This window comes from Leopardus geoffroyi, chromosome B1 (assembly GCF_018350155.1).
Source record: "Leopardus geoffroyi isolate Oge1 chromosome B1, O.geoffroyi_Oge1_pat1.0, whole genome shotgun sequence".
Classification (NCBI taxonomy): Eukaryota; Metazoa; Chordata; class Mammalia; order Carnivora; family Felidae; genus Leopardus; species Leopardus geoffroyi.
Genome location: NC_059327.1, coordinates 110,105,298 through 110,122,204, shown reverse-complemented (window position 1 = coordinate 110,122,204; position 16,907 = coordinate 110,105,298). Strand labels below are relative to the sequence as shown.

Here is a 16,907-nt window from a genome sequence, read left to right as displayed (position 1 = left end):
CAATAGCTAGCAGTTATTATACTCTGGCATTTTATTACACATTTTTATGTGTTATTTAATTCATATAACTAGTATATGTGATAGATTATTAGTATCATTCCCATTTACTAGTTGTGGAAACTGAGGCTCTGGAAGATTAACAAGCCAGTAATAACAGAATCAGAATTTGAACCCAGGTCTGTCCAATTCTAAAGACTCAACTTTCATTTTATCTTGAAAGTTTCATTTCTCTTTATTTTTGAGAAGGATACAAAAAGCAAATGGAGGAGGGGCAGAGAGAGAAGGAGACAGAATCCTAAGCAAGCTCCACATGGTCAGCCCAGAAACTGATGTGGGACTTGAACTCACAAACCATGAGATCATGACCTGAGCCAAAATCAAGAGTTGGATGCTTAACCAACTCAACCACCCAGGTGCCCTTAAAGACTCAATTTTTAATAATACTCTGGGTATCCTAACTCAGAGTGCTAAAACTCAATAAAAATCTAATGGTGTCCCTGAAAGAGCCATGAAAATATTTTTAATGATGAAACTTGTAACTGTCAAATGTTAAATGCATTGATTTTAAGACAAAAATCTAATGGTGAATAAGTTACGTCCCTATTTACTGAAAGATCTTTTTTTTTTTCAGTCTGTCATCAGCTTTCAGTAATTTAGAGACCTAATAATCTGAGATCTTAAAATCATATATACAGACAAATAATGAAATGTCAAAGACCCACCCTTCTTACAGTTCTTTAATGCTGTATCTCTATAAATTAGTGTTGATTTGGAACAATTATTTGAAACAAATGAGAATAAAACAATATTTAACTTAGTTGTAGGAATAAAGTCCATTCTTTCAAGTTTTCCTTTACATAGATTATGAGGCTTAAAGTGTGTGATTAGTGTCTCAGAGTCCTCAAAGACAGTTTCTCTCAGCTATATTATTTATTTCTTCATCTCAGTATGTTAATGGCATATAGAACATTTCTGTGAATGGGGTATTATTTATTGAATTACCTGAAAAAGATATTGTTGAAAGCATTCTATTCCTAATCACGGGCAGGGGATGTACCCTTAACATTTGGGCTTCTAAATATGAGCCACCACACTTAGTCATCTCTTTCTGCTACAACTTAGTTACTTAATTCACTTTTTTCCCTATAAGTTCACCTTTGGGAAGCCATCTAGTTTCCAACAAAACATACTCTTTATGCTCTGCAGTGTTTTTAAAATTAAATTCAAGGTTGTTTATTAAAATGTCACAATCTGTTCACATTGTTCTGGTGTTCTTTCCCTAATGTGGATATCTTGCTAATCTTATAAATTATATCCCTTCCTTTAATATACCACAGATTTGTTTTAGAGCAGTAGATATTACTTAGCATATTGCCAATGACATGAAGAGAATGTTAATGCTGGACATCATGTACAAAATTATTGGAACTATGTGTAGAAGTTAAGCAGCCTACATATTGTACTAAGTTAAATAATATAAGCTATAAGCCAGCTAAAGAAAATGAGTAAAGAAATGAGTGATGAAGAAGTGAGTAAAGAGAACTGACTGATATTAAGAGAATTAGAATTCAGGTAATTATTTCTTCTTGGTAAGCGATAGAAACGGGTCAAATATTGTTTCTCTAAGTTTTATCACTTTTTAATTGCATGCGTTCTGTTTTCTTTGGTGTGTGGTGTTTCAGTGATGTCAGCGCTATTATGCTGGTATTTTCCACAGTCCTCCTATTTTGTAGTTAATATTACATTCAACGCATAATTCTTTGTCTTTCTCTGGTTGCTTCAAGGTGATGACACCATGACAGGTGATGGAGGAGAATACCTAAGGCCCGAGGATCTGAAAGAGCTGGGTGATGACTCTCTACCCAGCAGCCAGTTCCTGGATGGTATGAATTACCTGCGATACAGCTTGGAGGGAGCCCGCTCAGACAGGTATTCACCTAAAGCTTACATTTGATGTCAGCTAGGAGGGAATGCAACACGTTTTTCATGATAATAATAAAAAAGTAGACATAATTATTGATACCTAAACAGGGACTGCACATAACAACTCTGAGCATGTTACCTTACTGCGTTCTTGAGCAGCTTTTTTTTAAAGTTTATTTATTATTTGAAAGAGAGTGAGAGAGAGCAGAGGAGAGGGAGAGAGAAAGGGGGAGAGAGAGAATCCTAAGCAGGTTCTGTGCTGACAGCACTGAGCCCAATGCAGGGCTCCATCTCATGAACTGTGAAATCAGCTCATGACCTGAGCTAAAATCAAGAGTCAGAGGCACCCAGGCACACCCCTTGAGCAACTTTAAGTGCCTATTTTAAAGAACAGGAAACTGAGTCGAAAGAGATTAAGTTACTTAGTAAAAGTCAAACGACCAGTAAAAAGCAGAGAAATGATAAGTAAAGAAATCTTTACTTTTCAATGTAGTGTTTTAGTTATTTGCCACTTTTTTCTCTAGGCAAATAAAAAGGCCAGTTTTACCTTATGGACAGGCTTACTACATGGCAATTACAGACACATGCAGTTTCCTTGAGTGTTTTTGTTAGTGCCATAATTTCTGTGAATAGAAGTATGTTGTGAAGAAGGATTAAAAAGAAGTAAATTCAGAAGGAACCTGTGCCTGAAACTGACTTTTTCATGAAAAATAATGAGACCACAATCCTCCAAGAACTTGAATACAAAAAGCAATCTGAGAAAAATATGAAGGAGCATAGGTTTTGTAGACAAATCTGAAGAGGTTCATATAATACTCTGAAGTATAAAATCAGTGTTATTTTCTGACTGTTACTTACTAGCATAACTGGTGTTGGTTATTTTTTGAGGCAAGCAGAAGAACATTCCATGGTACCTCATCAAAAGAATGACTGCCAATTTAGGTTAAGCATATGGTTGTCCACATAGCGTGTTTTTCACTAATCAATAATCTTAGCTTTGTAGTTTTAATCTTGGCTGTTTGCTAAGCTATAATTAACATATACAGAGTCTAAGAAATAGACATTTTAAAGTTAATTTTTTAAATGTTTATTTTGAGAGAGAGAGAGAATGAGTGGGGAAGGGGCAGAGACAGAGAGAGAGAGAGAGAGAGAGAGAGAGAGAGAGAGTGTCCCAGGCAGTCTCCATGCTGTCAGCACAGAGTCATATGTGGGGCTTGATCTCAACAAACCATGAGATCATGACCTGAGCCAAAATCGAGAGTTGGACGCTTAACTGACTGAGTCACTCAGGTGCCCCTAGGAAATAAATACTTTAAAACGTAGTCAATTCTAAATGGATAATTAGCAAAAACAAGTTTTCTTGGGGGTTTTTCCTTGAGCATCAATGCCTCCTCCCTATTTTTTCTCTTTTTCTTAAACAATTCAATGTGCATGTAGTGAGTGCCTTTCTGGGCTGGCTTTGTGGTAGTTGCTAGAGGTACAAACATGACTAGGACACAATTGCTAAAATCATAGTCGAATGGGATGTGAGAGAGACTGGGCTGTAGTACCCACAGAATGCAATTGAAACCCCAGCGCTCAGGCTTCCTGGAGGAGATGAGCCCAAACTGAAACACAGTGATGGCTAATGATGGTGAAGAAGGGTGGGAAAGGCATTTGAAGCCTTAATGAGATCATGAGCAAAGGCCCATGGTGTGTGAGAGAAAGAGTATAGTGCAGTGTTGCTAGAGTATAAGTGTGAAGGAGGGGAGATCTTGTCTACATTTTGGGTGGATCCCTCTGACTGTGAGATTAAGGGTGAATTTTAGGGAGAAGTTGTCAAAGGGCTAAACCTGGCAGTTGTGACCACCTGAAAAATTATTGCAGTAATATTAATTGAAGCTGTTAAGAGAAGATTTGAACTTTAACCCTGGTGGTATTGATCATGGAGAGAAATTGGGAAATGACAAATTCAAATTTGTCATAGATAGAGCCTATCTATGAGGTGAAACTAGCCAGGTTTGGTGACAGATTTCACGGAGTGGGTGAAGAAGAGGAAGAAGATTAGACTGACCCCTTGGCTTCAATGACATAGATAGAGGGTGGTCCATGGGGTCAAGAGGCAGAAGGAGGAGCACTCAGGGACGAGAGTGGGAATGCTCATGATGGAGCCCGTGTTTTATAATTGGATTCTGACATCCTGGTAGATTTGGACATCACAATCTGAAGTTTCTTAATAAAAGACTTGAGATTTCCAAAAAATAAAATGTTTATGGCTTTGCACAGATTCATAATAATCTATACATAATCATATCACTGTCAGAGGAAAAAAAACCTTTATTTTCAGCCTGTTCTATTTTACTAAGAATAAATTCTTGATCTGATTCTTTTTCTTTCTTTGAAAGTACCAGGTTAAGAAAAATTTGGAACAATACTATCTATAAAACAGGGGTCAAAGGTTTAATGATTCCTCTTAAACTGAACACTTATCAGCATTTAAGATGAGGCAATAAAATGAATAAGTCATGGTCAGTTCTCTAGGTCCACACTTGCATTTATGGGATCCCAGATTGTATTCATGATCTCCAACATGGAATTACAGGCAACATCTCATTGTCATGGAATTCTTGTTTCACTGATTTTGTTTTTTTTTATTTTGCTTAGGCAGTTAAGTGGAAATTTTCTTTCTTTTTTTTTTTTTTGTAACCATTTTTACTTTTCATTATTTATTTGGTATGCTTTCAATAGTACCATGCCCAGGTAGGTATTAAATAGCATGAAAACATGATCCTCCTGGATACATCCACATTTCCTTGCTCACTTTTCGTGTGTGTGTGTGTGTGTGTGTGTGTGTGTGTAGGCAAGGGGTGCTTATATTCTAGAATTATGGATTTATTCTCAAATTAGAATTTTGATGTATTGAATGACTAAGCTAGAAGGGTAAATATATTACTAGAATAAAAGTCTATGACATGCCCCTGGTATGATTTTGTGTTAACATCACAGCTCCACCTTGTGGCTGATAAAACATTAGCATGGCTTCTCCAAAGGAACCTAGTCAGCCTTATGTGTAGTTGAAGATGGTAGAAAAACGATTCCGATGCCTAAAAGGTACCTGGATGCAGGAGAACAAAAATAAGTACAATTTAATGTACGTTCCTAAAAATATATCCAAATTCTGATTAGATGTTGTGTCCATAGTATTATTGTTTTAAATGAAAAATGCTATTTAAATTTAATGTAAAACACTAAGTAACAATGAACCACAGAAGCTTTTACAGACAATAAAGCACATAGAGCATAAACATTTTTGGATATTCACTTGTTCAGTAGGGTTGAAAAGCTTCATTAATTGACTGTCTAATAGCACAGCATACTAAGACAGTAATTATTTACATTTTTCAGTAACTATTACATTTTCAGACTTTGATACTACCTATTGTGTCCATAAAGTAGTTTACTATAGTGGAAAAAAGTATAAATTTAAGACCATAACAGAACTTTTGGCACAATCCCTAGCTGAACAGCAAGTAAAAATTCACACTTCTATGGATACGTGTTATTTTGACCTTATTAACTGAATGGCACATGACCTCTGAGTTTATGACAAAAATGAATTGCAAAACATTTAAACCTGTTTGTAATGTTTTCAGTCAGGGTAGAGACTTGAATTATTCCAGACATTTGTGCTGGTCATTATTTCACTAGAATAATTTCTCCACTGTTGGAATATTCTAATTTTATTTATTTAAGTAAATTCTATATATCAGAGACAAGAGCAGTTAGAAACTATAAACATTGATTGAACACCCAGTTAGCATTTTAGAAGGCGGCAAACAGTAAGACAGAATAAAATCATAGAGATATTTGGGCCTCGTTCTCACTCATTCATTCTCCCTCCCTCTGTCTCTCCAACTTTTCTTACTCTCTGTTTCCATAGGCTAATATTTTTCTCTCTCTACCCTAATCTCATTTTTGGTTGTAAGTCAACTGTATCTCTTTTGTTTTTTTCTTCTCCTTCTGTATTTCTTTTCTTTTGAGGCTTTAGGAAAGATAAAAAACAAAACAAAAAACACCAGTACTCTTTTGGCCCTCTGATTCAAACCAGTTAAGAGATAGACCCAGGTATCAAGTAGATAGATATCAAAACAATCCACCTTTATTACTGATGCATAGATTGCAAAATGCAGCTCTGTGCTTGCAGCCAAATGAGTTCTTTAAGACTTCATTCCCAAGCAGACAGACATCCACCGAGTTATAGTATCACCCTGAGTGTGGCAATTGAGACCCAACGGCCTTCTTTCAAAGTTCAGACCTTTATAGTGGTGGCAGTTATGCCACTAGGTCTTATTTCATGTACCTTTATTGCCAGTTTGTTCCCATCCAAGCTAAATTTCCACTTTCTCTTTGAGACCTGTGTTTCCGCTATTCCAGTGTCGCGTTTAGGAGTCAGTTCTACCTACTGCCAGAGTCTCTACTCGCTGTTGTGAGCAGGCACGTCTAATCCTGTACCTCAATGCCTCTTGCTCCTTTGGCACTATTCATTCATATAGATCTAGCACATTTACATGTGTAAAGTTACAACTTGGAGCTCTGAATTCTAAAGCCATGGATAGAGCTAATGTAATCAACACATCTGAGCCGGGTAAGAACCTGACAGGGGAAGATGGTTGACCCTATAGACAGACCTATCATTTCAGGAAGCTGATCCTTCACACCTCCTTTTTCCCTTCTCTTGGCCAAATTCAAAACAAAATAAAGCAAAGTAGAATTAAGACCTATGTATCTCTTGCTGCCTGGTACAAAACATATACAAGTGGATCTTAGTTATCTTTATGATTTAAAGCAGGGAAAAAAAAAATTTACTCAGCAGTTGAAACGAGCTTTTGCTGAGATTACAGATCCTTTCCCCCAATAATTTAATCTCTTTTCATCCTCAAATTCAAGGTTAGGCCAAAGTTAATCATAGTAGCCTGCAGCCTGTTTGTGAAGTGCACCATCGAAATCCCAACTGCACAACTGTAAAACCAGCCCCAATATCAGCTGCCAGGACTAAAACCCCTATGGATGGGCTCACTAAGGTGTCTGGGCTGCTCCTGCCTTTGCTGTGTCTGGAGCCTGAATCTTCGAGAGCCTATATAACACAAAATAGTGAATTCCCAAATTAGATTTCTTTGTATTATAAACACACATTTATATAGGATCCGACAATCAGCTGCTTTGCTTCACGTCACTTTACCCTCTGATATTCCAGGTCTATTTTAGGGGCATAAAACCTACAGCAGGATAAGAGGGTGAAGGCCCTAACTTCCTGTGAATTATCTACCAAATGATGATTTCCTCAAAGATAATTGAAGTTGGCTATATTGGCACTTCATAAAAATGACAGTATAAGGCTTACAGAAATAGGTATATTTGCAAAATGAAAATAGTTTTTGCTCAGAAATATGCTAACCTGACATTTAGTCCATAATTCTACAGTGCTTCACTGGCCAAATGCCTACTAGCTGAAAGTAAATGAAACTTTGCTTCTATAAATATTGTGAAAGCTTGCATATCTCTATTTTTCCCTATGGGCTTTGGGCTAATGTTTTGAATACGGATATTTAATTCTTAGACTAACACGTATAAAATATATGAGCTTATATGAGATCTCAATCTATTTGTCATTCGATTGTGCAAATTGATTAGGAAGGAATGAATTGCACTTATGCAAATGTCAAGTTTCACCCGTCACATTTGCGTATATCATTCCGAAGTTTGAAATTCAAGATTTATCAAAAATATACAGCATCAATTATCAAGGCCTAAATCCCATTTTGAAAGCAAGCCTCATTTTTCGGTTGTGTCCACTGGCAGTTTGTTTTTGTGCTGGCAGATGTGTCTGTGTTCTGGTCGGTGCTTAGAAACGGTTTCTTGTGCTCTTGCATCTCATCGCCACAGCAACCGGCACTCTTTGGTGCTTCACTCACCACACAGAGGACATGCAAAGGCAACAATGCTGCCCTTTGAAATAGCATTGTTGGAGACACCAGAGACAAACAAGAGGAACTCCACTTCCGCAGGAAGCATGCATCTGGTCACAGTTCATTTCACTCTGTACCTTCCAGGGGAGTGCACCAGTGTTGAGTCATTCACAGTTGGAGAGGAGGAGAATGAAGCATGGAGAGAATGGAAAAATGAGAGAAAATGAAACCTGTGCTTTCATTTGGTTCTCTCTGAGGGTGGTCTATTCCCCGCCCCCCCCCTAATATTTTTCTTAGTTGCAGGGAGATTAACATTTAACACAGATTTAAGCAACCTATTCTGGCATCATTTCCTGTGTGAATTTCTTGTCCTGGCAGTAAGTAAACTACCGTGGCTGGTTTCAAACACTTCTGGGAGGAAAATAAATCAGATTAGAAGGATCAAATTTTCACTTCTGGATTCCCTTGTGCCCTTGCCATTGAGTGGTAGGAACCAGTCAAAAGATGTGTTAGTTTAGTTGTTGGACAGAAAGGTAGGGCAACACAGAGACCTGGGTTTCCTTCTCCCATGGTTGCGATTAATGTCCCCCTGGAAGTTGCACTGTTAGCTAATAGCAGGCTTTTTTCACTCTCCTGCTCGGCTCATCCTTCCATCCTCCCAACCCTGCCACTGCCGTTGGTACATGACCATGGCCTCCTGCCAACCTACCAGCCTTCGATCCTTCAGTTCCGACAGGTCTCACACCCTGAGCCATGCCTCTTACCTGAGGGACAGTGCCATGATTGACGACACGGTTGTCATCCCCAGTCACCAGGTACGTGACTTTTTACTTTGACGTTTCAACTTTCTGGAGAGCTTTTGAACATTACTGGTTGCTGAAGATGTCCAGAGAAAGTTTTTTTTTGTGTAAAGAAAATCCTTTTAATGTGGTTGACAAGCTAGGATAAGAGTCTGAGGACTTTTCCAAAGTGATATGCTGCATGTTAATTCTTCTGTGGAAATTATACATTAAATCGATTTCTTTATAAAATATCTGTTAAAGGAAAAAGTGAGATAGGATGCATTTAAGGTATAAAATGAAAGGTACAGGTAAAGATACTATATTTACCTTATATTTAAAATTGTTTTCAGTTCCCAGAAAACAGGGAGAGGCAATTATGGAATATTTTAATCTTAGATGTGATTTTATCAGTTTTGGCTGGTTGGATATAGAGAAATAGATGGGAATGCCTATCTTTAAAGACAATTTCACAAATGTGGTCTTATGTCAACAGTGTAATTTAAATGGGAATGCATTATAAAACATGCATTTTAAATGACTCGGTCTTATATTTTTAAATGAAAAGGTGGTAATACCACTTTCCTGTGATGCTTTTTAGAGTTCATTACATTTTATTCACTTGGAAGAAAGTATTTTTGTTAAATCCCGTGTTCTTTGTATTTAGGTGTCAACTCTAGCCAAGGAAGCAGAAAGGAATTCTTATCGTCTCAGCTGGGGCACTGAGAATTTAGACAACGTGGCTCTTTCTTCCAGCCCTATTCATTCAGGGTGAGTAAATCAATATTATGTATCCAGATCGAGAGGTAAAAAGAGATGAGCTTGAAAATAACAGCTTTGTCCAGTAGCTTTAGCTGATGGCTAGCTTACAGGGGAAGTGACCTTTGTTTAAACTTGTAAATAACATTGCTTTATCCAACATGGACTCGATCTACACAAACAAACCTGCCCAAAGAGTTGAATTCAGCATAGAAAAACTGACTGTTGTTTTAAAATAACTAGTAGAATTGCGTCAGACAGCTTGCTAACTAACCAGAATATACCAGTGGCCTCCTTACTGTTCACATTTTGTCTGAAAGATATCTTTAAAAACAGGGACAGGATCACTTGCTTTCTAGAAAGTTCTATTTTTCTAAGGTTAACGGACTAGTTTAATAAATGCCTTTCCTCACATATTCACGCATTTAAAATAATGTTTACAGACGTTTGAATCACACAGATAGAAGAGTTCATATACTGTTTGAAGTAGGGGTGTACCAAAAAGGGAAATTTTAATGCAACCTGTCAGGTTCTCAGTCACCTTCTAAAAGTTATCCTGATAATATATAAGCCATTATGCATGAAATGCTGCCTCTTTGTATAAACCCATTAAAAAGTAGGATTACTTAGAGTTAATACTTTTGAACATACTTAAAGATGTTCGTAAGATGTAAGAATTCAGTTATGCAGAAAATAATTTGCTTAAGGAGTTTTAAATTGTTTCACTCTTCGCAAAAGATTTTTCCCTTACATTTTGGTAGTTTCAATTTGTATAGTAATTTTATAACTACATAAAAGCTTTAAAAATATTTTTCATTTAATCATTTCCATTTTCATTTAAAGAAGCCTCACTTGTATTTTACCCATGCAATACTTTAATATAAATTATTATCCCAAACTCCTTATCCATAATCCCTGGAACTATTTTGAGTGGTGGATCCTTTCTTATTTTTATTATTCTAAAATATTCTCCTTTCAGAAAAGCATTCGAAGATACTGTAGTTAAAAATCTGGGATCTTGTAGTCTAATTTTCTACTACAGGCTCATAGAATTTAAAACTAGTTACATAGATACTGAAAATAATCATAACACTCTTTTCCTTTTTAAATAAGTAAAAGGCAGTTCCTGATACAAGAGTTATTTCAAGTGAATAAAAACCAAGTTAAACGTCATCCAAATTTACTAACTCTTTTTAGGTGTAAAAGAGATAATTAAAGTCTGACAGCTATCATTATTCTAAAGACATAACATTACCTTCTTCTGCCAGATTTCTCAACAGTGCTAAGGAGGAAAAGAGTCTTGGACCTAGAGTACTGAAGGACAATAGATCAGAATCTAGAAATCACAATAAAATATTTGAAGTCTATACCAGCCTACAAAGTGACAAGATTATTTTAGGCAAAGTGTGATTAAATATCAATAGCTGAATTTACAGGAGTCAAAGTGTTATGGTAGTACTTCAGTTTTCAGAATAAATAATTTACTTTAAAAAAGGAATTCCTTAAACCTTTTAACTACTGAAGGGCAATAAACTATTCAGCTTAAGTACATCAATATACACACCAGTTGTATAAAACTAGAAACATGCCATAAGTAATTCTAGTTAATTACTTATGATGAAACAAGATCATCCACTGGTTAAAAATTAACCACTTATTAAGATAAGGATGTTTAAACTCTTGGTCTGTAATAAGCCAATTTTTCTATAAACTTCAAACATGATCATTGATTCTAAACAATTTTCAACGCTGGCTGTACATTAGAATCCCCTCAGAACTTTAAAAAATACTGATACCCAGGCCCCCAACTCAAACTAATTACATTTGAACCTCTGTTGTTGGGGTCTTAGCATTGGCATTTTCTACCAGTGCCAGTAGTCCAAATATATCTGTTTTATATATAAACTGTTAGAAAGGAACAACTTTGCCTAATAAAGCTTTGATTACCAGGGAGATCTAGGTAATTAACATATACCTAGTTCTGTCAAATGTTTTTTTTTTTTTTTTTTTTACCTCTTCCATTCACTTATTTATTCTTCACACATTGCTGAATTCTACAAAGTACTAAACCTTGTGTCAGGCACTAAGGAAAATAGATAAGTAAGATCTAACCTCTACTTTTAAGAAACACACCTCTCTGTTGTTTTTGAAGTTGGGAGACAATCAGTGGAAGGCAGATAACATGTTGGTTATTCAAACACTAACAAAGTGTGCTTTGGAGTCAGACCAATCAGAATTCAGTTCCCAGCCCTGACACTCCATATATGACACTGGGCAAGTTATGTAAAATAACGATTTACATAATTTCAGTTTATCTATAAGTTTCAGTTTATAAGATGAGTGTTATATTATGGATCCCATAAGGGAGCTTTATGGATTCCATGCTTCTTAAATAATTAGCATTTTGCCTTGAAAGAATACGTACTCAATAAATTATAGCTTTTAGTATTTATATAACCCTCATATACACCTTCTAAATCCTTCACAAATTTCAAATAAGTTAAGCAGAATGTATTCAGAATACTTTAAGTGACAATACCACTCTAGTATAATTCATAATGGTAATATTTGACTTGTTATTTTTATTAGGTAATATCTAGTGAGGTCTCTAGAATTTGAATGCAATGCCGCAGATGACTCTAATGGAATGAGTAATTACACTGAACACAAGGATTTTGAGTGTCATGGTATTTGAAAGCTACCATGATATTAAAGGATATGAATAACATTCATTATATCATATCATCTATAATTTCTCTTTTTCATTTTGTTCATTATACACCAGGCACCCGTGTAGTCATTTTTATATAGTTTTTAGGGAACTAAGTTTTTAATTGATTGGGAGAATTCTTAAGTCACTTCCAAATCTGCCCAAAATGTAAGGAATAGTTGATTTTTAGATAAAGGGGATAACAAAGTCAGCATTTTTTTGCATATGCCTCTAATTTTATGTATAATGTTCTATTTGATTCCATAAAGGGCTTTTAGATTAAAAGAAGACACACTTTCTACCAAAAGCAGTATTAGTAATTTTCTTTAACCTCTGCTCTATTTTTCCAATGACTAATGTCCATGACTACAAAAGAGTAGGTATCAGTGCTTAAAAAAAAAAAAAACCTGTTCTGCACCCAGTATATACAGCCAATATCTGGCGAAAGAAAGGCTGACAGTAATATTTTTGTTGCTGTTCTTTGGATCGTGTTACTGATTCACAATCTAAACAGTCATTTCTAGCAAGACCAGTCATGAGTATACCAACATAAGCTTGGGCAAAGAATTTGAAGTTTTTAATTCTCCATTTCATAAGTGCATAATGAATTAACAAATAAGGCACAGTTTCTAGTAATAGTTTTGTGATTCATTTTAAATGTTATTATTTCAATGGTATTATTTTTATAGTCCTTTAATGACAGCCAATGCCAACAATTAAATGCCACTTCGTGATGTTATGCTCAAATATATTACAGGAGCTACAAACCTATAAGAGAGTGATCTTTTAAAGGACTCCTTTTTCATTAAAACATGGTGACAATTTTGCTGTGAATCTAAAACTACTCTAAAAAAAAGTCAACAAAAACACTTATGAAGGTAATTAGCTCAAATAGTGGAAGGTGACGTTAGAAAGGCAAGGAAATCAAGACTGTTTCTCATTTGACAATATTTATCCAATTCCTATAGCAGTTAACTTAGTTGTTTATGTATTTCAGACAACCCAGTTTCTTAAGGTACATGAGGGTAAATTCTTTTGGATGAAGACAACTATTTTCTGAGTGGCAGAACAACTGTTTTGTAAGGCTGGATTTCTGGTCCATTAAACACGTATCCCTTTGTATATTGTCAAGTGTTGAAAACACAAGTGAATCGTATGAAAACTTACGGAGGGTTTTGTGGAAAAGCAGACTCAAGGTGAAGAGGCATGAAAGGACTAGAAAATGGGATTAGACAGTGTGGCCAGTGAGAACAGTAAACCACAAATCAGGGAATGAAAGTCTTGAAAAAAGCATAGTTTTTTGTTACCTGCTGGTAGGTAATTAATGTTACCTGCTCTACCTTATAGTTGATGCTACTGTTTGTCATTGAAGCTATTTAAATTGTGCCTTTTCTGCTTGCATTTCTTTGGAAGAAGACCAAGAGGGCATTACCGTTATTTTGAAAGTATTAAAAGTATGACTGAAAAGTTTGGAGACTATGTCCATCAAATCAAAGACTGTGATTTTTATTACAATGCCCCTTGGTGTGTGGCAACTTCCCCGGGACACTCAGACTTTGTTACATGACCTTCCCCCAGCCAGTGTTGAATAAGGCTACAAATCCAAATCCAGTGATTTTATCACATCCCCAGTTCCCTGAACTGAGAGTCACCGCGAACCCCCATACCTTGCTCTTCTCTCCGCATTTGCATAGAGCTATATTTCATTTGTATTTCCATCTTTTTTCAGTGAATACTGTATTGGTGTATAAGTAATATATTTCGGTTGAAAGTCACTTCTGATTTCCTTCTTTATATTTCACTTTATCCATTCCTTCTCTGTGCTAAAGTATCTATTCTGTTGCAGCCGCACCTCTCCATGTCTTGATCGTGACAACAGCAGGTGAACTTCTGCATAATTCCTTCTCTGAACATGTTGCCTCCTCCTCTCCCCCTTTCACCATCTCCTTCTGCATATACCCCATCTCAGGATGCTTTAGTGTGAAGATACCTAGCCAGAGAGAGAGAGAGATTTATATTCTCCAAATTGTGGTCATTTCTGAATTCTCTTTCTCTGTGGTGAAAGGAAAGTGGGTATTTTTTTTTTTCCTTTGGAAAGTAGGTGGGGTTGCACCACAATTAATGTAGAGCTACTGTGAGAGCCTGTTTTGGACCTGAGTCTCCACATCTCTACTTCTTTGGTGAGAAAAAGTGCTACATAGAGCTGAAGAATGTTATTTTCAGCTTTTATGCAAATTGGTTGAGCTATTTTAGTTATATTGTAGGTTATGATTTTAAGTGTCACTTAGCAGGGTTTTTTTTTAACTATATTCTAGGTGAACCAAAGTCTGAAGATTTATTAATAGGGCATTTCTTCGCTAGTACTGCTTTAAGTGCAACCTTTTGATATTTTGGAAATTGTGCTATAGAATGATTCTAGCCAGTTTTCTAAAAATATCTATTCTTCATTATTTCAATAAAGTTATTTTTAAAGGTTCTTATCAGACTACTGATTATAGTATTTTTATTGTACAGTAATTCACCATGATACCACAGCTTGTCTACAAATAAGACGGTTTTTTATTTTCCAATTTTGGAATTCAAAATTTCAAATCCATCCTTTTACTTTTTCTGAAACACACAGTAAATATTCTGTTTCTACACATGAACGTTGTGAGTGATAAATAATTGGGGATTTTTTACAAATTGGAGCCAATTTTTTTTCAAAGCGATTTTCCACCAGTTTTTCAGCCTACGGAATCTGGAGAGGTAGGAAGGAATTAAGGGAGTTAGAGAGGAGAAAGAGCTCACGATATTGTTTTCTCCCATAACCCCAGAAATCAGATTTAATTTAAGGCCCTCTTGCTATGTATATGTGGATCACTGAAGCACCCTGATGACTTTTTTTTTTCCTATTTTCACCCAGTAACTAACTCTGAATGCTGTTAATTCCCTGTCCCCACCCCTGGATGAATTAAAAGTAAACCTAAGGATTAGTAACTTTTGGGGTGGAGGTTGTAGTCCTCAAAAGACCAGAGTCATTGTTTTCTGCTGCCTCCTCTGAAGCATGTACCTGTTTAGCTAATCAAATTGTGTATTTGCAGGCAAATCATCTGCATAATAATGGTGGACTGCTTTTGCTTTTATTCTTTTTAAATTGTGATAACACTGTATCTCACAATTTAGAAAACTTCAGAAAGACTTTCTGTTTTGCATGATTGCTGAATTTCATTTGGAGAGTAAGATATGCAATTGAAGCTGAGTATATTCTGTGATAAATTTTGTCTGTACAGTCTTCAGTCAGTGTTCAGTGGAATGTGCGTACACATTTTCTCCAAAACTGTTCGTTGACTGTTTTAAGCATCCAGCGAAATAATCTATATTTCTTGCAGTAAAAGCAGTTTATTTTCCAAATAAAAATTCTTACAGAGCGTCTGACGTGAAACATTTCAGTAGGTTTCCAAACTTTAGTTAACAGGAAATGGTACATAGAATTTTAACACCAGCTCACGTTAGAGTTTATTTAGCCGAATTCTCTCATTTTACGGATGAGAAACTTGAGGGCCACGGTTACAGCAGTAATTCAAGACAGAGATAGATTTAATGATAGATGACAGATAGATCCAGGAAAGAGCAATGTACTTGCTCCATTATCTTGTGCCCTGTGATAATAGCTTACTTAAACAGTGAAGTTCATAAACTAATAAAAACTCCACCATTGTATTAAACTGCTTTAGCAAGTTTCCATGTTCATTTTAAATATCTGATAAAAGTTAGTTTCTCTGTTTCTTAGGTGTTGCATTATATTGCACTGTAGTTTTTATGACATTCGAAATACACAAAATCATATGGGTGTAGGGAATGGAAAAGGATGGCAACAAGCCTTTACTGACTTCTAAATGCTTTACCCACACATGATTTAATCCATGCTACACCCTCGGTGGTAATACAATTCTCCCTCATTGAGACAAGGCTTAAGTATTTTTTTTTTTTAATATTTATTTTTGAGAGAGAGAAAGAGAGAGAACGGGAGAGGGACAGAGAGAGGGGGAGACACAGAATCCGAAGCAGGCTCCAGGCTCTGAGCTGTCAGTACAGAGCCCACGTGGGGCTCGAACCCACAAACTGCAAGATCATGACCTGAGCCGAAGTGGGACACTTAACTGACTGAGCCTCCCAGGTGCCTCACAACAAGGCTTCAGTCTTAAAGTTCACAAACAGCAGGGCTGAGCTTCAGTCCATATACCATCTCCTCTGTACATACTCAGTTATATGTTTTTACTTCTGTTCCTTTTACTTCCAAATGTTTACAGTATTACCCCATTTTTAATCTCCTGAAAATATGAGAAATCCTATTTATTTAATTAACTCTAGTATGTGAGCTGATTCATCTCATGACTCATACCTTCCAGGTTTTCACTTTTTCCTGTGGTACAAAAAAAAAGTGCATGGACTCTTACAGTCTGTTTTTTACACTGCAGAATAGCTTTACTAACTCTACTACCTATCCGAATAGTGAAACCTTTTGGTATTCTGGTATTTTTTTTTTTAATTTTTTTTTTTTCAACATTTATTTATTTTTGGGACAGAGAGAGACAGAGCATGAACGGGGGAGGGGCAGAGAGAGAGGGAGACACAGAATCGGAAACAGGCTCCAGGCTCTGAGCCATCAGCCCAGAGCCTGACGCGGGGCTCGAACCCACGGACCGCGAGATCGTGACCTGGCTGAAGTCGGACACTTAACCGACTGCGCCACCCAGGCGCCCCGATGGTATTTTTAATATAAGTGTTCAAATGCTTACCCAATTTTAT

General features: G+C 36.3%; 1 protein-coding gene and 1 long non-coding RNA gene across 51 annotated transcripts in view; one reads left to right on the top strand and one right to left on the bottom strand.

Moving 5' to 3' along the window:
* The window catches only part of ANK2 (ankyrin 2), a 682,786-nt gene that overhangs the window by 610,527 nt on the left and 55,352 nt on the right, over positions 1-16,907 (top strand). For 19 of the 50 annotated variants that reach the window (XM_045469598.1, XM_045469646.1, XM_045469626.1 and 16 more), the window contains 5 exons: positions 1,785-1,929; positions 4,651-4,662; positions 8,581-8,683; positions 9,315-9,418; positions 13,963-13,998. In XM_045469598.1, coding sequence (XP_045325554.1) covers positions 1,785-1,929; positions 4,651-4,662; positions 8,581-8,683; positions 9,315-9,418; positions 13,963-13,998 — 400 coding nt within the window. The remainder of the gene's footprint in view (positions 1-1,784; positions 1,930-4,650; positions 4,663-8,580; positions 8,684-9,314; positions 9,419-13,962; positions 13,999-16,907) is intronic. The other 31 variants (XM_045469715.1, XM_045469929.1, XM_045469687.1 and 28 more) reach the window with 6 other exon arrangements.
* LOC123593673 lies at positions 6,697-16,202 on the bottom strand. Its single transcript, XR_006710438.1, has 3 exons — positions 16,192-16,202; positions 9,791-9,793; positions 6,697-6,806 (listed from the first exon to the last, which is right to left on the bottom strand). It is a non-coding gene; the product is annotated as an uncharacterized LOC123593673 (long non-coding RNA).